General features: G+C 42.8%; 2 protein-coding genes across 2 annotated transcripts in view; both read left to right on the top strand.

Annotated features, from left to right (window-relative positions):
- fut8b (fucosyltransferase 8b (alpha (1,6) fucosyltransferase)) overlaps positions 1–25,325 on the top strand; it is a 93,208-nt gene that overhangs the window by 53,156 nt on the left and 14,727 nt on the right. Inside the window, 5 exon segments of the mRNA XM_034220269.1 lie at positions 4,764–4,885; positions 5,848–6,010; positions 17,124–17,238; positions 23,133–23,148; positions 23,151–23,369. Coding sequence (XP_034076160.1) covers positions 4,764–4,885; positions 5,848–6,010; positions 17,124–17,238; positions 23,133–23,148; positions 23,151–23,369 — 635 coding nt within the window.
- Positions 10,768–14,204, top strand: LOC117548801 (zinc finger MYM-type protein 1-like). Its single transcript, XM_034220282.1, has 2 exons — positions 10,768–13,111; positions 14,183–14,204. Exon 1 carries the CDS (start codon positions 11,173–11,175, stop codon positions 12,709–12,711), a length of 1,539 nt encoding a protein of 512 aa, XP_034076173.1. The 5' UTR covers positions 10,768–11,172; the 3' UTR covers positions 12,712–13,111; positions 14,183–14,204.

The raw sequence follows: 25,325 nt of genomic DNA, 5'->3' as shown, positions 1-25,325 counted from the left end.
TGTCTGTGGTCAGGACATCTCTGTCGAGTAGGGCTCGGAGCGGAGCCGGTTCTCTCCGGGTGTACTGAGGCGATGAAGCATGCAAAGCAAGAATGCACCGTTCAGAATCAGTTTACTTGGGAGCAATACTGTTTGAGTCAGTTGGAAATAACATGGGAACAGCAGAGGAAGGAGATGTCGAGGCAAGATGAACTGATTCGACACAATGCAGAAATATTCACACAAAGCCTCCCATGTACTGTAGTGAATACACAATGAGGTATTATGCAGTCATACAATATATAGTCAAAAGCACTATTGCTATTATTATCTCTACAAGCAGGTCTTTCAAACCGATTCTGAGCAGTGGTAGTGGGTTTCTCATGGTAATGACAAGATTTTTCCGCCTATTTATAGTGTTTACTTGCCTTTTCCCACTGGAACATTCCTGTGGTTTATTGGCTTGACTTATTGAAGTCAAGCGGTTTGTTTTAACACAAAGTGAGTTTGCAGGAAAGGCTGGAATAAGGTATTGTAGGGCTGCTCGATTATGGCAAAAATCATAATCTTGATTATTTGGGTCAATAATTGATATCACGATTATTAAAAAAACGATTATCCATTTACTTTGAAAACATCAATTTATTGAAAAAAAAAGAAAAAAGTACAGTATGTTTTTAATAGTTGATTACCCTGAACTGTAAGTATAATTCAACTGGAAAACCAATAAAATAGTTTAAAAAATAAAATACGCATTTTATTTAGATTATGTTTTCATAATTGTTGCAAGCTAAAATCCTAATTGCGATTAAAATACGATTAATTGAGCAGCCCTAGAACAAGGTAGTCCAGTCTTTGAAGCATCACAGTGTGGTGATTCCCACATAAGCGTATACAAATGCAGAGTTTGGGAACATCAAATGTTCTTTATAATGTTAGGGCAAATTGCCTGCTTTCATCTACACCTTCCAGAACACTTTACATCTCCATTCCTATGTATGGCTTCCCAGGTCAGCGCATAGGTTTCCTTTTGAAGTCAAGCAGATTATATTAAATCTAGCCACAGAAATATGTATGCGCAGCAGTGCCACCCTGGCCTCCACCGTTCAAACTGCTCCGCCCCGCCCTGCTCGCCCCGTGAACTCCACGGTTACCGGGTGGGGGGGGAGAGGAGCCAATGGAGCGACAGCTGGGGCGCATTTCAGAGGAAACTGGGCTGCATGCTGAACCTCACCTGCTTTCCGCCTCGGTGCTTAGTGCGAGTGGGTCTCATCACCCCCTGCTTTCATTGCTTGTCTTTCGCTCCACAGTATCCCCCCCCCCCGCCTCCCCCTAGTCAGAGTTTGACTCATCTGTTACCTCTCCTGTAACATTTGATTAAGACGCTGTTGAATCCGGCTGCCTTGTCTAGTCTCCGCTTCAGGTCCTTAGAGATACCGTCGGGAATCATTTGCGTATTTGTGCACGGTATTTGCCTCCTTTCCTGTCTGTGTGTGGGTTTTGATACCACTGAGTGTTTGGATATATTTGATATCTTCATATCTTAGTTGGGTGTGCTTGTGGTTTCCCTGCACCAGCATTGTTGCCTCAGCAGTTGATGTCACTTTGGAGCATGTTGGATAACCTCTGTGTCACGTCTCTACTCATTAGCTTCTGCTGGTGTGACCTATTTCTTCTGCCTTGTTCAAGGAGATACGTTGCTTTATGTTACAGTTGTATCATAGTGTAAAGCCTCTCGGACATGATGTCACTTAGGAAATTGTCCTACTTCCTGTACAAGGGTGTTATCAGCAGGTTAGGGTGTAGCCGTTGGGAGATCCTGTTGAATAGTGTTTGAACAGAGTTAGCTATTAGAAAAAAAAGTAGGGTCAGGGAATTGGAAGGAAATGCACCTGGGTCTTATTTCAAGAGATCTGTCAGGCAGCTGGCTTGGGCTTTCACAGTTTGTACAGAGAAAAGAAAGCTTGACGTTAAGATATAAATACCCATGATGCGAAGGTTTGAAAGGTTGATCCTCGTATAACGTAGGAGTTAACATATCCTCTCTCCGTTATTTCCACGGCTTTGAAGCACAATGCTCAGTTAGTGCTCAGTGAAGTGGGACGCCAGGGACCGAGGCGCAAACAGTGAGGGGGGGGGCGAGGATGGGTATAGCAGCGAGAAGGGCTGTGCAACTTTAAAAGTCTCATCTTTATGCCTGCCAGCGATTGATGTTCCTCACTCAGGGAGCACATTGAGTTTGCATGGCTTGATAACTCATTAACATGGTCGCTGCAGCACTTCGCCAATGCCCCTGTGCATTCGAACATATTCCATTTTTAATAGTTTTATGTAGGGGAAGTGATTTGGTATAATTTCAGCTGCAACTTTTCTCCTTGACTGATTTGATCTTTTTGTTCCGAGCATGTCGAGGTGCTCATTTGTGTTTTCATTACATGCAGTAGTTATTCATAGTTCATCGGCGCGGGACTGCAAAAATGTTTATTTATATCTTTGTATTTATTGGTGAGCCATGATTTACACTGAGAACATACAGCTTTAACACAGACCAGTACACATATATGCACTTAAAGATGACATATCACATTAATTCCAAATGCGTTAAATGAACTGAAAGGATTCCCAAACATCATTTAAACGATAATGAGCCACTTGGTCGGTTCATTTGCTAAATCCTTTAATTATGATGCTCTTTAGCATATCTCAGCTCCAGCCTTACAAGGCTACAGAGGCCATAAAGCTGAGTTGTGCCAAGGGAATAATTGTTTTGTTTTGCGACATATGTACATCATACTTTTAAGTTTATTTAGTGCAGGCAAGAAATCATTTCCCCACATTATAAATAAAAAAACAAGCTCACTAAAATATTCTTAGTCCCACTTACACATATAGGAAACACAAGGCTATCATAGCAACACTAATCAGAAAACTGTTGAAAGGGGGTTTCCTGTTTTGGCTGCCGATCATTTTCCCAAGTAAAACAACACATTATGTTTCATCTTTTTACTGCCCTGATTAAATAGTTTTGATTAGTTGTGTTTTTTATTTGCTAAAATGTGTTTTGGATCTCCTTCTCTTTTGACTAATGTTATTATTACCCAACTCAATTCAATAGCCATTACAGAGTAACAATGTTGCCGCAATACATTACAACAGTCGTTTTTAGAGCCATCAACCAAAGTCAAGAGAAAATACTAGCAATCTCCCTCTTTGTATAGTTGTTCAATCAAAGTCACAAAGAAACGGCACTTAACAGCCACTTGTCTCCCTAATGTGACATTTGCTAAATAGACTAGTCATTGCATAATGATCAGGATATAATGCTTGGATGTATTGTTCATGAAGTGCAGAGGCTGGATCTAACACAGAGGGGAAATGATTGAGTACTTTGTACATAATGTTGAGCTTAAAATAAATAAAGTGGGACAGGGCTCCAGGAGGCTCAGCTCAGCGTGGTGTCTAAGAAAATCAAGAAGATTTTTCACTGTTGCACATTAAAGACGTCAGCTCTCCCAGCTCAACTAAAACTGCACTTTTTATGCACAGAAACATCTAAATGGGAATATTCAATACACTAAGTAGGTCGGGATTCTTGGAATTTTGCACCTGACAATTAAAACTAAGTGTTGAATAACATTTAAAAAGTAGCAAGAGCACATGGGGTGTTTCTCAATCGCGAGTAAAGCTGCTCCAGAGCCACTATTTCAAGCATACTACGTCATCGAGTGCCGCCGAAGTACTGTTCCAATGTCCAGCATACTTGGAATTCTACCGAGCCCGGCGTACTTCGTTTGGAGACATTTCGAGGCTGCACATGTGTAGACTCCGCGGTCTTAAAATCCCCACAATGCTTTGCGCACGGACCAATTTCCCCAAATCTGTGGCGGAAAATGTAAGGCGGGGCCTCTCATATGACGCACACCTGCACACTTGCCAGCCTGTTCCATTCTTCATTCTCCGAGGCTAGGAAGTATTCTTGCCTCGCTTCTGAAGCAAGACGCTCGGAAGACATGTGCTACCAAGCAAGTGTACTCGAGATTGAGAAACACCCCCGGTTATGTTTTAACACTGGGGAACGAAAAACATAATAATAACATAATTAATCAGCGGTCTTGGCTCCCTCCCTGGGAAAACTACGTTTAGCTATCTTAGAGTTCGACTGTAGTCCACGGGACAAACAGGTTTATTCAACTTGCACAAGCCTATGTTTTCCTGCTTATTATATCAGATTGCTTTTAGCTAAATGGCATTTTTCTAACACTTTTTCTGTAAACTGTGCTGTTCTTGCAACACTATAATTGTAGTACAATTTGTATGAATTATTTAGTTTCCATTGGAATTTTGATTTACCGGGATGTAGTTTTACATTTTCAGCAGATTATTTCTGCCATGTCAAACTTTTTTGCAGTTTTTTCGTTCTCTAAAATTCTTTATTTGGAGAAAATATCAAACAAAATGACGAACAATAAGTAAAAAATAATAGTAATATAAATAAATGAATAAAAAAGTGTTTTCCTTCTCTAAAATTCTTTATTTGGAAACAAATTCAAACTAAAGTTCTAACGATAAGTAAAAAATACAAAACAATAATAATAGAAATATATATATATATATATATATATATATATATATATATATGTAGAAATAAATATATATATATATATATATATATATATATATATATGTATATGTAGAAATAAATGAATTAATACAAAAAAGTGTTTCCATCTATCAGTGTACACATGCTCACCCGTCCCCTCCCCCCTTGTGTCCCCCTCCTCCAGGATACCAGAGGGTCAGGCAGACATGGGGTCCCTGGCTGCTGTAGGGAGGCTGCGCTCCCTGGAGGACCAGCTGACCAGAGCCAAACAGAAGATCCACAGCTTTCAGAAACTCACTGGAGATGGTAAGCATGACAGCACTATGTATAAAGGTTGCAGGGAAGGATTTGGCACAGAGCTTGGAAATATGAAAGGATTGATTTTGAAGGTCCGGGGGTTGATGGTGTAAACCAGTCCACGGCTCTTGTGAGCTTTCGCCTGAAGCTGGAGTCTCAGTCTAGTCCGGCTTTAAACCTGCTGCAGCTGAGCACCGATGATGGCAGAGATATGGATGTGTATTTACCTCTCTAAGCGGCGGTCAGGGGGGTGGGAAGACTGTCTGGTGAGCGGGGAGATGTGTAAATGAAGTAGAAGCTGTGTGAATGCCCCAATGACGGCTCAGAGGAGAGAAAAGAGATGGACAGAGAGAAAATAAAGGACATGAATGCGTGAAGGGCAGCACAGGGTCATCCTTTCCATCTCGCCGCAGGGGGAGAAAAAGCTAAAAATACCCTCCAGCTTTTTTCCACTCGGAGAGGAGAGAAGAAAGAGTGTAAGATAGGGACGTTTCCCTCTCCACCACCTCCTTCTCCTGCTCGAGGCTGTCCTTCCCTTTCCCTCCATTTTTTTTTGTTTCTTGCCGCAGAAACCAGAGCAGTCAGCTGTGTGGTCCTTGTGGGTATCTCCACATTGTTTGTCGGGTGGGGTGTAGAGTTCCTTCCTGTTGTTAGAAGTGTGTGAGAAAAGACATGAGTGCCACGAGGCAGGGGAAACCGTATTGAGGTCAAAGCAACACCCAGGGACAACGAATAAAAGACAACATTTTCATGGTTCTAATCAAAAACGTTGCTTTGTTACGTTATCTTTAATGCTCAAAGACGTCATGGCATCATTTGTACATTGTTCCTCCAGCTGTATTACCATTGAGCTGCTTTGAAGTTAACGTCATCGATTCATTGTTTTAGATCATACCGGTGCCAGCGGAGTATCTTTGTTACGCTTTGATGTAAGCACTTCTCACGCATCTCTTCTCTCCCACCCCCAACAGGCCCTGGGCCCACTCAGGAGGAGCTGCGGAGGACGGTGGAGAACGGCGTTAAAGAGTTCTGGTACTTTGTTCGCAGCGAGGTGAAGAAATTGGCCAACGCCGAGCTCAGCGAGAGGCAGAAGTATACCGACACGCTCCTGCAGGACCTGGGACACCAGGAGAGGTGAGCGTGGGGATTATTGAGTGGAAATGTCAAAATGGATTTTGACGAAACCTATGACATCATGGACATTTTTTTATTGCATGTTCTTCTTATGCCTGCCAAGGTTACCTCCCACAGTCCAAAGTCAGGGACAGTTGCCTTTTCCAACTCAAAATTGCCTATACAAATGAGCTTGTTTGTTTTCTCTGTGGGTTGTTTCTTCAACTTGAAACACTCCCAGCAGGGACACAAATTCCTTAAGGATGTATTATATTACTTTTTATAAACCCTTATGCTGTAGTTGTCCTAAAGACTGGTGTTGATAGTGATGTTCTCAAATCACCTATTTCCAGGGCTTTGACTCCTCTAGCCTGACTGATATTAAAGAGCTTCTTACCTGCCCACTTGCTATGCTGTACTCAGGCCTGGTTATTTAACCTCAATACCGACTGTTGACCACCTAAAAGTGGAGTATCAAACTGTCAAGTACCACAAATTGGCGTTGAATGCTACAAATGTAACATTTATAAGCAGTGTGTGTAGTCCTGAGTACGGTATTAGAATGGAAATTAAAGTATTTCATCTGCAGGAGTAATGAAACATTTAGAACATTTAAATATCCATTGCTTTTGAAATGTTAGTTGGTCTCACCTCTGTGTGATAATGAAATATATTGAAATAATCAATCATTTTGACAAATCGTTAATTATCAAAAGTGACTTTCAAACATTCTCTATTTCTACCGTCTCAAATTCATAAATGTTTTCTCATCTTTAAGTCTACACAACTAATCAGTCAGCCGAAGCCCTTAGATAGGTGTTGGTAGTGATAATGGTCTTCTCTATTAGAAATAACTCAGAATCTTGATAACAAAAATTGTATCTGTCCTCATTTGGTATTGTGGAAGCATTCATTGTCAAACCCTCAGTCTACTGTTTACCAGCTCTGCCTACTGATGGTAAAATATGACACATTTGACAGGGGGACTTGAAAGCAGCACTGGTGTGGGTTGCTAAGAAACAAAGGGCAAAGGTCATGGATGCACTCTCTTTGTCTGTTGGCCAGCTTCACACGGCTGAATGAAGAAAGGCCTGATGTCACAGAGCCAAGTGGTTCATTGTAATCCTGCTGAAGTGGCTTACAGGCCCCATTGTCTTACTCATTGCTGCCTAAGCAGCTTTCCAATGACTGATTCCTCAACCCGTACACTCACGTACAGTCACAGACCTTCACTCGCATTCACTCTCCATCTAAGCCCCCCAGCCTCTGTATGTGCCGCAGGCGGGGGCTGGGGGTACAGCACAGGAAGGGGCAGAGGTGGAAAGAGCAGTAAAATGTTTGACTGGAATAAATGCCCCGCTCTCTCATTTAAATTCTGCTCGGGGAAAAGGGGGTAAGGTCCTTGTCACGAACATTCCCCATTTAATGTAAAAAATGAAGCACACTACTTACCCTCTCCCTTATTAACATGATCACTGCGCTATGAAGGGCTCTCAGTGCCACATACAGCTGATATGAAATCATGTGGTTCACTGAGGAGGAAAAGCACACACAAAGTTCAAATGTCTGCAACAGGAAGTGAACATCTCCATCTGCAAGAGAGTGTACCTCTCAGGTCAAAGTGTGTCTGTAATACAGTATATTGTAAAACACCACATCACAATGTATGTTGATACCAAGTCCAAGCAAAATCTCTTAAATTAACAAAAGGTTTTACATTTAGAAGGTACTTAAAGCACTCGGGGAACCATGTAAGTGTTAACATCTATATTTCCATGACAACTGGGCAGACATTTTATGATATGATTATCAAAGCTCCAGAAAAGCTCATCAGGGCCGTTTCTTCCTATATGCGGACTATGCGGTTGCATAGGGCCCCGGCGGCCACTAGGGGGCCCCGAGCTGAGAGTTCAGATTCAGCCGCTGCACGTCAGTAGAGTAGCGAGCGTAATGGGATAATCATGGCTTCAAAACGGACATATCCCTCTGGTTCAGAAAAAAGAAGAAAGAAGAAAGCTGAAGAAGAAAAACGCTCACATGATGAGAATAAGGGTAAGGCATTTGTTCATGGTGTAAATTCACTTGTGGGGTGGAGGGAGTAGCTATAATATTAGCCAATGTTTGAGCAAGTTTGCTACTTTGAGCAAGTCATGCTAGCTGCGCTAGCCTCAGCTAGCTCCGTTAGCTTCATCTTAATTGATAAGAGCTAGTTGGCTAGGATTGTTTGTATTTTGTAGGCGAATAAACCCACTTTAATACAGTGTTTGCTTTACGAAAAGGCTCAAATAAAATTGTCATGCAAAATGGACTGTGCTATGGGAGTGACACCTGCTGTGTTGGAGTATAGCAGGCTAAGTCAAAATCACTCCCAGTCTGTTTTTCAAGAGAGGAAAACTCATCTCTTTCGACTCCACTTCGAGCAATACAATTGCTAACAAAGCACTTATATACTAACAAAGGACTGGCTTACCTAAAGCCAGTCCTGTAGCACTTGAAATGTTTGGCTCTATGAAACCTGATGTACTTATATGATTCTGTTTTCTTCAAGGTTGTGTCTTCTTGGTCGAAGGCACTTATTGTAAGTCGCTTTGGATAAAAGCGTCAGCTAAATGTGAATGTAGCTTTTCAAAAAGCTAATAAAGAAATCAATATGATATGTATCTATTGTTGGGGTTAAATTATGGAACAAAGCTTTAAATGTACATTTAAAAATGTACCTTTTTTTTGGTTTTCAAGAAATTGTTTGTATTGCTTTTTGGGGGGATACAAATGTGAATAATGTATTTGTTTTGTTTTCGATTTAATTAAAAGAATATAGGATATTCATATATAAGCTTTTTGCCAAAGCCTTTTCAGTCACTAATTACTGTTGTATAAGTTTACATTGTGATATGTTTATGATTAATGTTTGTATGATGACTGTTTTAAAAATAAACAACAACAAAGTTTGCTTGCTAATTTAAGGAGTGTTGTCTTTGCAGGGACAATTCTCAAGTACTTTGTGCAAGCAGAGCCAGATGCTGCAGGTCCATCCTCCTCATCCTCCTCATCACCTCCTGAGCCACATGCAGGTCCATCCTCCTCATCACCTCCTGAGCCACATGCAGGTCCATCCTCCTCATCACCTCATGAGCCACTTGCAGGTCCATCCTCCTCATCACCTCCTGAGCCACATGCAGGTCCATCCTCCTCATCACCTCCTAAGCCACATGCAGGTCCATCCTCCTCATCACCTCCTGAGCCACATGCAGGTCCATCCTCCTCATCACGTCCTGAGCCACATGCAGGTCCATCCTCCTCATCACCTCCTGAGCCACATGCAGGTCCATCCTCCTCATCACCTCCTGAGCCACATGCAGGTCCATCCTCCTCATCACCTCCTGAGCCACATGCAGGTCCATCCTCCTCATCACCTCCTGAGCCACATGCAGGTCCATCCTCCTCATCACCTCCTGAGCCACATGCAGGTCCATCCTCCTCCTCATCCTCCTCATCACCTCCTGAGCCACATGCAGGTCCATCCTCCTCATCCTCCTCATCACCTCCTGAGCCACATGCAGGTCCATCCTCCTCATCACCTCCTGAGCCACATGCAGGTCCATCCTCCTCATCCTCCTCATCCTCCTCATCACCTCCTGAGCCACAAGCAGGTCCATCCTCCTCATCACCTCCTGAGCCACATGCAGGTCCATCCTCCTCATCACCTCATGAGCCACTTGCAGGTCCATCCTCCTCATCACCTCCTGAGCCACATGCAGGTCCATCCTCCTCATCACCCTCCTGAGCCACATGCAGGTCCATCCTCCTCATCACGTCCTGAGCCACATGCAGGTCCATCCTCCTCCTCATCCTCCTCATCACCTCCTGAGCCACATGCAGGTCCATCCTCCTCATCACCTCATGAGCCACATGCAGGTCCATCCTCCTCATCACCTCCTGAGCCACATGCAGCTCCATCCTCCTCATCATCACCTCCTGAGCCACATGCAGGTCCATCCTCCTCATCACCTCCTGAGCCACATGCAGGTCCATCCTCCTCCTCATCACCTCCTGAGCCACATGCATGTCCATCCTCCTCATCCTCCTCATCACCTCCTGAGCCACATGCAGGTCCATCCTCCTCATCACCTCATGAGCCACTTGCAGGTCCATCCTCCTCATCACCTCCTGAGCCACATGCAGGTCCATCCTCCTCATCACCTCCTGAGCCACATGCAGGTCCATCCTCCTCATCACCTCCTGAGCCACATGCAGGTCCATCCTCCTCATCACCTCCTGAGCCACATGCAGGTCCATCCTCCTCATCACCTCCTGAGCCACATGCCACAGGTACATCCTCCTCATCACCTCCTGAGCCACATGCAGGTCCATCCTCCTCATCACCTCCTGAGCCACATGCAGGTCCATCCTCCTCATCCTCCTCATCACGTCCTGAGCCACATGCAGGTCCATCCTCCTCCTCATCCTCCTCATCACCTCCTGAGCCACATGCAGGTCCATCCTCCTCATCCTCCTCATCACCTCCTGAGCCACATGCAGGTCCATCCTCTTCATCCTCCTCATCACCTCCTGAGCCACAAGCAGGTCCATCCTCCTCATCACCTCCTGAGCCACATGCAGGTCCATCCTCCTCATCCTCCTCATCACGTCCTGAGCCACATGCAGGTCCATCCTCTTCATCCTCCTCATCACCTCCTGAGCCACAAGCAGGTCCATCCTCCTCATCACCTCCTGAGCCACATGCAGGTCCATCCTCCTCATCCTCCTCATCACCTCCTGAGCCACATGCAGGTCCATCCTCTTCATCCTCCTCATCACCTCCTGAGCCACAAGCAGGTCCATCCTTCTCATCACCTCCTGAGCCACATGCCACAGGTAAATTTGCTCCTCCTGCAGACTTACAAGCAGAGCAGCCAGCTTTTGGTCCACCAATAGATCCAGCTGATTGGCCATCAGTGCTACCCGATTCCTTTAGGACCGATTTAGTAGGTAGAGGGCCTTTTCAGGTTGATAAACAATTCACTTTTCCAAGAGAAGATGGTAGGAGCTTTCACCATCATTATTTCCACAGAACATTAGTGAATGGGGAAAAGATAAAGCGGACCTGGCTTATCTACTCAAGAAAAAACGATGCCCTTTACTGCTTTTGCTGCAAGTTATTTTCAAGGAAGGACTACAAATTAATGACAGAGGGACTATCAAACTGGAGCAGCATAGGCATGCTTCTGAAAAGTCACGAAAGTAGTCCAGAGCACACAACCCTCATGGCAACCTGGAAAGATTTTGAACAGCATCTACAAACCGGAAAGACCATAGACCAAGCTGAAAGGACACTTTTAGAGGCTGAGAAGAGGCGCTGGAGAGATGTCCTTACCCGCCTGATCTCTATAATGCAATCTTTGGCTAAGAGAAATCTTGCATTGAGAGGTTCAGCGAACACATTACACCAGCAACATAATGGAAACTTCTTAAAAGAGGTGGAGCGTCTAGCTAAATTTGATCCTGTCATGAAGCAGCACATTGAGCGTGTGGAGAGTGGCCAGTTCAGTCATTCCAGCTATCGTGGAAATCTGATCCAAAATGAACTGATTGCTTCAATCAGTGGGAAAATGTTGGACACAATGGTGACTGAGATTAAACAGTCCAAATATTATTCAATCATTTTGGATTGTACCCCTGACGTAAGCCACCAAGAGCAGATGTCAGTCATCATAAGGACTGTCATAATGGACGAAGCGCCCACAATCAAGGAACACTTTCTAGGATTTCTTGTGGCTTCCGAAACAACAGGTCTTGGTTTGTCATCTTTGATTTTGAACAGGCTTAAGGATCTTAATATTCCATTTGATGATTGCAGAGGTCAATCATACGATAATGGTGCCAACATGAAGGGGAGGAACAGAGGGGTTCAAGCAAGGCTGCTCCAGAAAAATCCACGTGCACTTTATGTTCCATGTGTGTCACATTCATTGAACTTGGTGGTGGCTGATGCAGCAAAAGCGTCGACAGATGCCATCAGCTACTTTGGTAATGTACAGAAACTGTACACCCTTTTCTCAGCAGCCCCACAAAGATGGGCAATCCTAAAGGAACATCTGACTATTGCACTTAAGTCTTGGAGTGACACACGGTGGGAGAGCCGTGTCAACAGCATAGAGGCAGTGCGGTACCAGGCCCCTAACATAAGGGAGGCATTGTTGGGGGTCAGGGACAAAGTGACAGATCCCCTGACCAAGGTTGAAGCACAGAGTTTGGCAGAAGAGGTTGGGTCATACCGCTTCCTCATTTGCACAGTGGTATGGTATGACATTCTTCACCATGTGAACCATGTTGGCAAGCTCCTGCAGTCTGCCACAATGCAGCTTGATGTGGCAGTTGACCTCCTTACAAAGGCAAACATGTCTCTGACTAGTTATAGAGACACTGGCTTTGCTGCAGCTCAGGCCACTGCTAAAGACATGTGTGAGGAAATGAATGTGGAGGCTGTGCTGAAAGAGAAGAGACTGAGAAGCACAACAAAACACTTTGCCTATGAAGCCCCAGACGAGCCTATTGCAGATGCCATGAAGAGGCTAGAAACGACATTCTTCAATGTAGTTGTTGACACGACTATTGAATCCTTAAAGGATAGATTTGAAACTCTGGGTGAAGTGAGAGCCAGATTTGGAGAGCTGCTCAACTTCAAAAAAACTGGATGGTGTGGAATTGTGCAACCAGTGTGACAAGCTCTGCAGCACATTAAGCACGAGATGGAGGTGACATTGATGGAAGGAGCTGGCTCTGGAAATTACCAATCTGCCAAGCCTGCCTATGTGAAATGACTGCACTGGAGCTCCTCTCTTTCATCCACAAAAAAACCTGAATGAACTGTATCCCAATCTGTGGATTGCCCTGCGAATCGCTTGCACTCTTCCTGTGACTGGCCTCAGCAGAGAGGAGCTTCTCAAAGCTGAAGCTCATCAAAACCTACCTGAGGTCATGCATGGGACAGGATCGCCCCACTGGTCTTGCCATAATCAGCATCAACCATGAGATTGGCAAGCAGCTGTCATATGATGACATTATTGATGACTTTGCTTCTAAGAAAGCAAGGAAGCAGAAGTTTTGAGGAGGAGGAAAAATGTAAAGTAACATTTTTTGAGAAAATGCTGCATTTATTGACATAGAGGAGCCTCATTGTTTACCTTTTTTTAATATCATTTTCTGTAAGTTTCAATTGCTTGGGTCAACTTGAGATGTTCAATTTGAATTTAAGAGAGGTTTTCGTTAATTTAGCCTGTGTTCCTCTTAAAGTGTAACAGATTAATGTATCTCCACAGATCATCTTAAAGGCTTTGTAATCCTCAAATGTAGTTTGACAAAATAGGGCCCCCAAACAGCATCTTGCATAGGGCCCCCAAATAGCTAGAAACGGCCCTGAAGCTCATTAATGGATTTTTTTTTAGCTTGAATTTATATTCATATGTCTTTACAATATTAGAGTCTCACTAAAAACCCACAAGTTAAACTGAGATCCATAAAACTGACAAGAGAAACCACAAACCAATGTGTAGTAAACCTTATGCTGAGCACAGAGAAAGTGGTTGGCTGTAGCTCAGGGCGATATTGCACTGATCTGCCAATCAGGGGATCACCTGTTTAATCCCACCCTCTGCAGTCAACATCTGGAAGTGTCTCCTTTGGTAAGGTACCTCACCCCATTGCTCCTGTAGGCATATCTACGGTTTTGGAGTGCATGTATCCTTTGGATTCAAGTGTCAGCTAAATAACATTTCAAACAAATAAAGAAAGATGGAGAAAACTGGTATTAAAGACCCACATTTAGAGTAATTCCCAAAATCAAGAATACTGTATAATCTGCGACATAATGTATAAAACAGGGGTTCAGTTTCAAAGTGGGCAAACTTTTATTTTTCAACCAATTGGCTCACAACATGTCATCAAACAGTCTGTTATATGGCTCCTTTCTAGCCATCCTCTGCTTTACATTGCCTGGTCAAATTCTCGCTGTAATGTAAACATAAATAGTACTTATCTATCTATCTATCTTAACCTGAAAGCCTGTAATCAATCAATCAATAAATCATAATGTTTATTTATATAGCCCAATATCACAAATGTTACATTTATCTCAGTGGACTTCACAGTTTGTACAGAATATCAGTATGACAATACGACACCCTCTATCCTTAGACCCTCACAGCGTACAAGGAAACACTTCCGGAGAAAACCCACAGTTTAAAGGGAAAAATGGGAGAAACCTCAGGGAGAGCAACAGAGGAGGGATCCCTCTCCCAGGACGGAGAGACGTGCAAAAGATGCCGTGTGTAAATCGAAGAGATAATACATTTTACAGCATATAGACCGAATGTTAGGAAATGCATGTGTCTATAATAAGAAGATGAATCCACGAGGATTTCAACAATCCTGTGCGAGCCATCAGGGAAGTAGTATGGTGAGAGTCAGGCAGGACTGTAAAAGCGTTCCCATCAGAAACACCAGGTAAGCCCACCATCTTTACGTATGCCCATACAAATTCTAAATACCCAAATATCCTACACACCCCCAAAACATGTCTGTTGATTCCTTCTTTTTGGATTTAGTCAGGTTAACTTGTACTTCCCACAGCCCCCCCATGTGCTTCTGGTAGAGAGTTTGACACCCATGCACACAATGCGGTTCCAGATTTGAAATTGAACAATGAGTAATGAGTCTGTCTTATTTGTAGAGCAAGGCGCTGTTCACACTGCCGCTCTGTTGAAATGGGCCGTTTATCTGCTTTGTGTGGGTTTGTTATCTTTGCATGCACTACTGAATATATGCATATATCACACAGGATGTGACTGATTTGGGTCAAAGAAGTGAGTAATAAATTAAGCTTGCATAAGTGTGTGTGTGTGTGATGTGTTTGCATCTGCCCTTAGCTGCAAGTATCAGAGCTCTTGGAGTGGATGGTCACGATATCTGGCAGCGTGTGACGAGACACAAATCCGCTGTCAGACTTAATCCAAAACAGAGCGAAACAACCAGAAAGACGCAGTCGTCAGTCAGCTTGACAAAAACAACTTTTTCAATAAACATCGTGAAAGCGGAATGAGCCCTGGTAATGTTAACTCACAGTATGCCGCTAACATGCTGGAGGATGTTTTCTATCTAAAGCCCTACAGTACTGTATGTAATGTCGTGGGAACCTTTTTTTGGCAGGGTGTTGCTTTCACAATCTACCTGCTGGAGTGAATCACAGAAGATAAAGTTAATTCATTCTATGGGAGGATAATAAATGTCTGTATGTGTACCCTGATTCAAAATAAAGAACAGAAGCTCATCTGAACAAAAAATAAGGTCATAGACCGGATAGATATGCAAGTATTTTATGCAAGATTCATAAAATATGTAAGTTCGCTTAGTCAAGATCATGCCGGCATAACTCGTATGCATATTAAAGTAGGGGCGGTGATATGGTGGTATATCCTTTCATATTTTGATAATGTTATACCATAATATAACCAAGTGTGTTGTCTGATTTTGGTGGATCTAATGAAATAGATTATGCATCATCATGTTGATTTAAATATCCTGTTAGTTCTAAATTACCTGTCCTGCTGATGGATTTGCGGAAATATAAGACTTGGGTAGACAATCTGAAATGGACCTCTGAAATCTGAAGAAAACAACATGAACCCAACATTTATAATTTACAAAGAGAGAGCAGAGGAGCATGTTATCGAGGCGATCTAAAATGCAGCAACTCCAAACCGACCTAAATGAAGTAGAAAAGGGAAGTCACTCATGTCCTTTATCTGTACTTATCACACTTTGACACTTACATAAAACACATTTGTTCTACTGTTATGACACATCACGTGATCAGAGCTGATAGTGTGTGCTCTCTGCTCTGCACAACATATTGACACACAGACCTAATTAGTTTTTTATTGAGTCCAAACGCAGCCTTCGGAATGTGTTTGTATACATTGCTGTGTGTGTAAGCTGAAAACGTGTCGATCGATCGGTGCGGTGCGTTGAATACAAACAGTGTTGAGAAGTTTTCTCTCTGGTTTTCCTTCTAACTGCCTCATGACCGTGAACTTGTTACTGAATTCTTGTCACAAAACTTAAGTGGCTGCGATGCAAATTAAGCACTTTACAAAGCAAAGGCTGAGTTATTGATGTGTTAGCTAAGGACAGAAGGTTGTATGTTTTACCATCTTTGAGAACGTAAACATAGCAAATATGTTTTTACTTGGTGCAATGCAATTTTTCTGTCCAGATACTGTCAATGTTGAAGAGAGAAAACATATATGTTTATACTGAAAATGGGCTCTTATGTTTACCTTAGAGCAGGGGTGTCAAACTCAAGGCCCGGGGGCCAAATCCGGCCCGTGACTTCATTTTATGTGGCCCACAACAGCTCTGAAAGAATATAATATGTTTATTATACGGTTACATGCCGATTTACAGAAGCACGTTGCCCATAAACTACATGTCCCACAATGCATCTCAAATTGGCCTTTTTCTCAGAATTTAAATGTCAAGTGTTTTCTCCAAAATGTCACTTTTTTTTAACTTTTTCTTCAGAATTTGGCTTTTCTTTTTACATAATTTTGTGACATTCTCACCGAAGAGACTTGCAATTATTTGCCGTAGACTTCTGCTTTCAGACGTAGTTAATTATGAAGTTATTAACCTATCCGATAATAATCCAATGCAGAGGCGATAATGTAATATAATACATTATTTTATATATATTAAATATTTATATATGTATTTTTTTTTTTATATAGTCTTAAGTTGCAACCCGCCCTTTGAGTGCAACCGTAATGCTGATGTGGCCCGTGATGAAATTTGAGTTTGACACCCCTGCCTTAGAGTCTGTAAGGATTCTTTTCAAATGGTGTTAATTACCAACTTCTCAAAGATGCCGTTTTAATATGAAACAGAGGCTGCTGGTACTTCTCTTTGTTAGTCAGGGCAATGGTCATAGTTTTAATGAGGATTGGATTGCAGATAACACTGACTTATTACAGTTATTACAAAAAAAATACTCCCAATAGATGTAGCAATCAGTGTCTCCTTTCAGCTTATTATAATAAATAAATAAATAATAAGTTTTGAAATGTTTCTGTGTCTGCAGGTCCATCATGACAGACTTGTACTACCTCAGCCAGGCGGACGGAGTGGGCGAGTGGAGAGAAAAGGAGGCTAAAGACCTGTCGGATCTGGTCCAGAACAGAATCACCTACCTACAGGTATGTACCAACACACCTCTCTCTCACACACACACACACACACACACACACACACACACACACACACACACACACACACACCCACATGTCGACTTGTGAACATTTACGCCAATGTTTCCCTCACAGGTACAACCGTGCATATTCATTTCAACTTTCACACTCCCTAGTCTCATTTACACCATCCATAACTGTCAGCCTGGGTTTCTAGCGGAGCAGGTGAGGGGTGTGATAGCCGACTGTCTATCTCAGCAGTCGGATTTGACAAGTAGGATTCTTGTTTGCCTGTTCAGTGACACACACACACACACACACACACGCGCAGACTCGTGAAATGACAAACCGGCAGACGTGCATATGCAGAAATGCAAAAAAACGTCTACGCTGCACAAAGACTTTATTTACTCTGATGCACATATGCTTAAAGCTCCACACACACCCAGAGAGAGATGACACCCCGCTCCGGGCTCCGGTGCGGCCGGGGTCTCGGGTGGGTCCCCGCAGCATTAATGAGCCGGTATGTTTGATGAAGAGGACCCAGTCAGTCTGGCTGGGCGGAGACAGCACCACAAACAGCTGCTGTCACCACCGCTGAGGGATCACACCGCTCCACCAGCTGCCGCCACTAATTCATCACACACACACCGAGTCGCGCGCAGATGGATTCACACACACCTACGCAAGCTATCAGCACACACACATATGCGCAGCCACAAGATTGATGCACATGCCGGTACACAACGAGAGTGTGGTGGTGTGTGTGTGTGGTGGTGTGTGTGTGTGTGTGTGTGTGTGGTGTGTGTGTGTGTGTGTGTGTGTGTGTGTGTGTGTGTGTGTGTGTGTGTGTGTGTGTGGTGTGTGTGTGTGTGATGTGTGTGTGTGTGTGTGTGTGTGTGTGTGGTGTGTGTGTGTGTGTGTGTGTGTGTGTGTGTGTGTGTGTGTGTGTGTGTGTGTGTGTGTGTGTGTGTGTGTGTGTGTGTGTGTGGTTTCTCTCTCTCTCTCTCTCTCTGCCTTACGCACCAGCCTCTCCCTTCATGCGTATTCTCCATCTGCCTCTCACAACATTCACCGAACGTAGCATGCTTCCTCGGATTTCTGTTTCTGCACAGTGAGCCTTTATAGTACTTTGTGGAATTAATTGGTAGTGAGAAAGATCATCTCTTTGATCCTTGGCATTTTGTCACCGCATATCCCAAAGATCACTTGTCACTCTACAAACGTGCCCAGTTATAATCCTTGAAGCAGCAGGTGAATTGGGTCAGGGAACCAAAGAGAACTAACACCTGACTCTGCAGTTCCTCTCAGCTCTACAGAGCGTCTTCCAGATCATTGTCGAGGTTTTCTGGCCTAAACTTTACGGGTTTTCTGGTTGCAGCAGGCAGCTCTGATAAATAATATGGTTAAAACCCAGCTGTTAACTAGCTGCAAGGATCCAAAAAGTAACAGGCAATGTTCAGACACCAAAAAAGAGGGTGCAGATGGATGGACACAAACACAACTTGTATTTTCTAGCGATGTTCCTTCACTTTTTAAGTTGATGCGTCAGTTGACTCTAAAGCTTTAACAAAAATGCATGTATTGCAGCTTTACCACTGAGGTATTCTGTGTGCAAACGCATCCTTGTCTTTAAATCCCCTGTGTGTAGATTAACGATTTGTATCCAGTAGGGGTGTAACGGTTCACAAACATTTCGGTTCGGTACGTACCTCGGTTTTTTGGTCACGGTTCGGTTCGGTACGTTTTCGGTACAGCAGAATTTTTTTTCACAAAATAAAACATATATATATATTTTTTTTTAAATTATTATTAAACTGTGAATAATGTATTCACTTAAATAAATACAAAATATAATAAAATAAACATTAAGGTGCAGCATTTCGATGAACTGAAATAATCTGTATTTGAACTTTACTGTAGGCTACTAGTACTCACAAAACATAAACTATTAGTTTTGGGTTTTTTATTTTTTATTAAACTGTGAATCTTCACTAAAAAAAATATAAAATAAAATAAACATTAAGGTGCAGCTTTTCGATGAACTGAAATAATCTGTATTTGAACTGAACTGTACTAGTTCCTAAGCAGCCAGCTTGACATTAGGACTTGCTTGTCATTGTATTTTCATGTTTTTTTAAAGAAAGATGAACTTGTCCACATTGCTTGCTGAAAGGGCAGATCTGCTGGCACTAACAATGTCTCCTGCTGTGGAGAACACCCTCTCTAGGGACAGAGGCAGCAGATACAGCCAGGTAGCGCTTTGCTAACATGGCAACATAAGGATATTTGGCGTTTGTAACAGCTTTGGCTCGGTCTGAACTCTCTGCGAGTGGTGGAGGCTTACATGCTAGCGGGAGTTGGGTTTGCACTTCAGTCTTTTTTTATTTTGGTACCGGTGATATTCACGTTCGGGTGATGCCTTTTCAAGAGTGTGCAAGTTTGATGTATTGCCAGCCACGTAACCAATTTTAGTTGAACAATGCCGACAAACAGCTTTGGTTCGGTCCACCTGTCTTTGTCCGTCATCCTTGTACGTAACTGCGAAACCAAAATGTTCTCAAACCGGAGACTTCAATGATGCTGGAGGATTTTCGAGCTCAACTTTATCTGCGTTCGCCATTAATTTTCGACAGTTCCTCAAATTACTGACTACATTTGAACGCATCCCTCTGACCAGCTCTCATAGTATGCCTCTCATCCAATGAAATGACTTGCTCGCTCTATGACGCGTTGAACCCAATGTGAGCAAATTACTCTGAATGCTGCGACGCAGCACCTGAGATTACTTCCAAAAAGTTGTTCACGTTCTCAATTTTTTACGTTTAACGTTATATTCGTTCGGTACACTTCGGTACACACCTGTACCGAACCGAAGGGCCCGTACCGAATAATTTCGGTACGGGTACGTGTACCGTTACACCCCTAGTATCCAGTAACGGAAAAGGTAAACTCAGCAAGCATTAATCACATGAAATCTGTTATACAAAGAGACCTTACAGAATAACGTGTTATGGCCATTGCTGAGAATCATTGCTGGTACTAAAAAATACAAAAACTGGGTTACATCTGTTGACGAAATAATACAAATAATGACGTGTTTTTCATTGGATTATCTGATCAAATATGTGTCTTTTCTCTTGCTGGAGCTCTTTCACAGTCCAGCTATTGTGCATGATAATGCTCACGCTAACCACTTCAGCCCCCCTTGAAAACACCTTGTTGCTTTTCAGTGCAACAAATGTGTCACAAATTGTACTCTACAGGTGTCGTTCCTCTCAAGGGGTCCAAGATTTTAATGAGCTTGATAGTGCTGGAAACAGAGAGCAGCCAAACAGACATTCTCTATACAAAATGTAATGTAGTTTTCATCAGACATCTTCAAGTGTGGGCCGCGTCATTTCATCTTCCACTCTGTTTTTGAATGTGGGCATCACAGTAGATAATTGCCTGAGCTTGACTCTCTATTCCTCTTATCTATTCCTATTCTTCTTCGCCATATTTCCTACTTAAACAATATCACTGTTGTCTCTCTGAACGGAATCACTCCGCCACTGCCTATAGGTTTCACACTCAAAAAGCACAGCATTTAAACAGGCACTTACAGCGCAGAGTACTCAGAGGCTGCCTTTGAGCACGCATCGCCGTCATTATCCTTGAACCGAGTCTCTCATCAGTACCAGCCAGGGATCCTATGATGGCCTCTACTCATACCCAGAGATGGCAAAAGTGCACACATCCTTTACTCAAGTAGAAGTACAGATACTCGTGTTCAAAAATACTCTGGTAAAAGTAGAAGTACTGACTAAACTTCTTTACTCAAGTAAAAGTAAAGAAGTATGGGCTTTGAAATGTACTTAAATAAAAAGTACCCATAACTAGCAGCTGTTTTAAAGAGTACCTGACCTCCCTTTATATTAATAGAACAATAATGTCATTGTTAGCTAATGAATGTTTCCATGCTGAACAACGGCAACATGACAACGTTTCCATTGGTCCCTCTTCTTTAGAGAAGACCAGGAAATGATGGATACACGGATCGTGTTCAAATCAATAGGCACGCAATGACTCTAAATAATAATGATCACACCACCAAACGCAGATTAAAACTAAAGGAACAAACCTGTTTTGAAAATGTAAGAAGTAGAAAGTACAGGTATTTGTGTTAAAAATGTAAGAAGTAAAAGTAAAAAGTCGAAAAAATGTACTTAAGAACAGTAACAAAGTATTTGTACTCCACTACTTCCCACCTCTGACACCACACATTGATATCATGCAGACATTGCAGTTCTGTCAAAAGAAAAGCTGAACACGAGTTCTCCTGTCGGGACGCCGCTGTAGATTATTAGGGCAGAGAGTTAGCTTCCACCTTTGGGGCAAGTCGTGAACCGGCAGCCTGTAACTCGGGGGAAATACCTGTGTGGCTTGTTCTGTCAGCTCCATGGCTGCTGTACTCTGCTCAGGATATTGAACAGCAGTTGAGGGTAATCAGTTTTCAGCTCTCAGGTTCAGCGCCCCTCTTTTCCTTTATTCTTTTTCTCATTTCATATCCAGTTTGTTTTCTATCCTCATCTCTTTTCCTCATCCCTGTCCTCCTCCTCCTCCCTCTCTTCCTCTCCCTCTCCTGTGAGTGTGTGATAGGCAGCGTTAGCCGGTGGGTGCTGCGCGGCCTGATTACTGTGAACCATCCACAGCTGCAGCCGCCTAATGAGGAAAACACTCCTATCAGCCCGTAATTGCTGTTTAAGAAGCTGGGTGGCACGAGCGTTGCAGAGTCGCTCAGACCGGCTGCAGAGCGAATCACAAACCGCCCGGCAACCCATTGACAACACAGCATGTGTCACTCTGTGGGCTTCCATTTTTTTATTTATAAGAAATCCTTGTTTTTTTCCCCCCCAGTGCCTCTCATTTGGTATTCTTCCCGTCAAGACTTTGTATGATATCGAAGCTAATTTACGAGATGAGGAATGAGAGTGGGATGGGGATTTGGAGACAGAACAAAAAGGGGAAGCAGGGAGAATATGAGAGAGAAAAGATCGGAGAACATTGAAGGGGAGAAAGAAAACAATTAAATAATAAGAGTAATGAAAAGACAGAGACAGGAGAAGGCAGAGGTAGAAAAGGGACTCAAATGAGATTAAGAAGGAAGACATATTAAAGGATAAGGCTGGGGATTTCTTCAGTCTTCTAATTGTCAACAAATCCCAGGAAACCTCAAGTTGTCCATCCATCAATAACCTTTAACTTCCCCCAGCAATGGCACTCAAGCCGATTAGTTTCCACTGACAACTGATAACATCCTAAAAAAGGTTGCCGCAAATACATATTTATATATATTTTTATTATGTTGCTGTGTCTCAGTTTTGCAAATGTAACTCAAACGGCAGTAAATATTGCATTTTCCGTGGCCACCTATTTACATGCGCTTGTGAATATTTACAGCACCAGCACAATGAAATAAACCACGGTGCCCATATTCATCGCATTGAAGATTAATGCAATGGTGTTGCTCAATAATGTGTTTTTAATAGTGGACATAAATATCTATATCAGAGTTTGACTACATAAACAGTGCTTTCTACCATGATAAATAGAAAATCACCAGCTTTTAACTTTACAGTATGGAAAAAAATAAGCAGAAAGAAGAGGGAAGAGAGAAGTTTCAATACCGACACACTGAGAGAGAAGCAAAATGAAAAATTGGCAGGTAAAGAGAGAGGGACAAACTGAAAAAGATTGAACGGGTATGAAATTAGAGGCAAGTGGAGACAGACAGGTAAAGGGAACTAAGAAACAATATCAGCCATGTGTTATTACAAGTCAGAGAGCAGGGCTTTGAGAGATACGAGATGAAGGTCAAGCAATAAAAAATGTTGAAACATTCCTCCCTCTTTTCCTCCCAGAACCCTCCAGACTGCAGTAGGCGAGAAAGCTGGTGTGTAACATCAATAAGGGCTGTGGTTATGGCTGCCAGCTGCACCACGTGGTGTACTGCTTCATGATCGCGTACGGCACGCAGCGCACGCTCATCCTGGAGTCCCACAACTGGCGCTACGCCCCGGGGGCTGGGAGACCGTGTGTCCTGCCCGTCAGCAACACCTGCACCGACCGCGCCGGGGCCTCCACCGGACACTGGTCAGGTACGTACACACACACACACACACACACACACACACACCCAACACACAACCAGCCATATCTATGGATCTAATTTCCTGCCATAACTCCACAAACAAACTAAACGTGTTTTATAATTCACTAACGAACACAGTGTGGTTTGCAAATACAGAACGCCATCTACAAACATGCATTACGCTTGTCACCTGATTTTTGTGATGCGTTTGTTTTGATAGATACGTTTTATATTTGCAAAAACTAAACGCATTAGTTTGTAGATGGTGTTTTGTATTTGCAAACCACACTGCGTTTGTTAGTGAATCATAAGGGCATTTGTAAAACTTTAGTTTTGTGGAGTTATGGCAGGAAATGAGCTCCATAGCCTCAGTGCCCTCATTGGTTGCTTATCAATCAAATGACGCTCGTGTGTCTCGGTCCATCTCGGCTCAAAGACAGGGTCTGCCAGGCCCCTCTTTTGTGCAGCTACAGCGGAAAAAACAAAGTGTGAATTCCCTGGCTAAGCCGACTGAGCAATTTCTGTTTAAAGCACTTTGGCAGCCAATGTAGCAGCAGCCGGTTACTGTATAAAGCTTTCATTGCCAAGAAAGCCTGTGACTTGAGTTCAGTGAACAACCTGCTCCTCTGACCGGCCGTACGTTTAATACAAACAAAGAATGGATTAACCAACTCTTGCAGAAATGTTGTGTATTTGTGAGAACGGAAGATCCTCGCAATGTTTTCATTTCTATCTGTATTCTGAGTATCTATCATCATGGCGTATCTATAATTAATCACAGTGATTATGGCAAATGTAAAAAAAACTGTATCTGTTGGTTTCTACATAAACTTACTTAGGGGTCTTATATTATCACATTAAAACTTGCCTAGTGCAATGTAAACATTAGCATACCAAAGATTCACTTGGACATCAATATTTAATCTAGTGTTGAATGGGGAAATTGTGTTTGCTCTAACATATGAAAGTACAAAAGTACTTGAATCCCCTGAGCATAGGTCCACTGCTCTACTCTTTAAGCAATGCGTATGAGTATTCAGCCATAAATATCGTACATTTATTCGTATTTTTTTCAGAAGAAAGTAAACATTTCTGCCAGTGAAAGGCATAAAGGATCATAGACATATATTCAAGGTGTTAGCATTCAATGTGCCTCTAAACTGGACTAGCTTGAGAGCTATTGTTGGTCTAAACGTACCTTTTGAATGATTTTTTAAGGTGAGCCCTGAGATGGGACCTGAAGTTGAGCGAGGCTATAAAGGGGATTTTGAATTTTGTCTGGTTTTAGTGACTCCCTAACACCAGCAGGTCAATGTTTTCAGCAATACTATGAAATATCTCAACACCTACTGAATTGATTGGTACACACATTCATCGTTCCCAGACAATGTGTCCATTTAACTTTGATCGCAATGGCGGTTACACATTTACCACCACGAGGTTTAAATGTGTGCTTTTGGGTGACTCTCAACAGCTATGAGGGGGATTGACTTTAAATGTGGTAAATCCCCCTCAGGATGAATTGTTTTATTTGGGTGATCCCTTAAAATCTTAACATGGTGAACATGGTAGACTTTCATAATGATAGCATTTAGCTCGTACCACCGCTGTTCCCATGTACAGCCAAACGGAGCTGCCAGCCTCGCTCTAATCTTGTTATTAAGGTGAGTATTAGAATTGATCCACCAGATGACTCTCCATAATAAACACCATGTTCAGCTTAATGTACTTTGTATGTAAAGTAGCTTACACCTTGGATCGATGTGCTTGTTTGGGGGAAAGCACCTCCTCTCCAACGCTCTGGTTGCAGAATATTTGATGGAAGAGATTACATACAGGTGTGTTTGCCTCTGTTAAGCTGACAAAACCAAAAAATGAAGATGATTCTGAGGTTTTAATATAAGACTATGCCTGCGTCCTTCTCTCCCTCTCGGTCACTTTTCTCTCATTGCTTTCTTGTTCT

This window comes from Gymnodraco acuticeps, unplaced genomic scaffold (genome assembly GCF_902827175.1).
Source record: "Gymnodraco acuticeps unplaced genomic scaffold, fGymAcu1.1, whole genome shotgun sequence".
Taxonomy (NCBI): domain Eukaryota; kingdom Metazoa; phylum Chordata; class Actinopteri; order Perciformes; family Bathydraconidae; genus Gymnodraco; species Gymnodraco acuticeps.
Note: the sequence above shows the minus strand (reverse complement) of the source record. Positions and strands in the feature narration are given on the sequence as shown.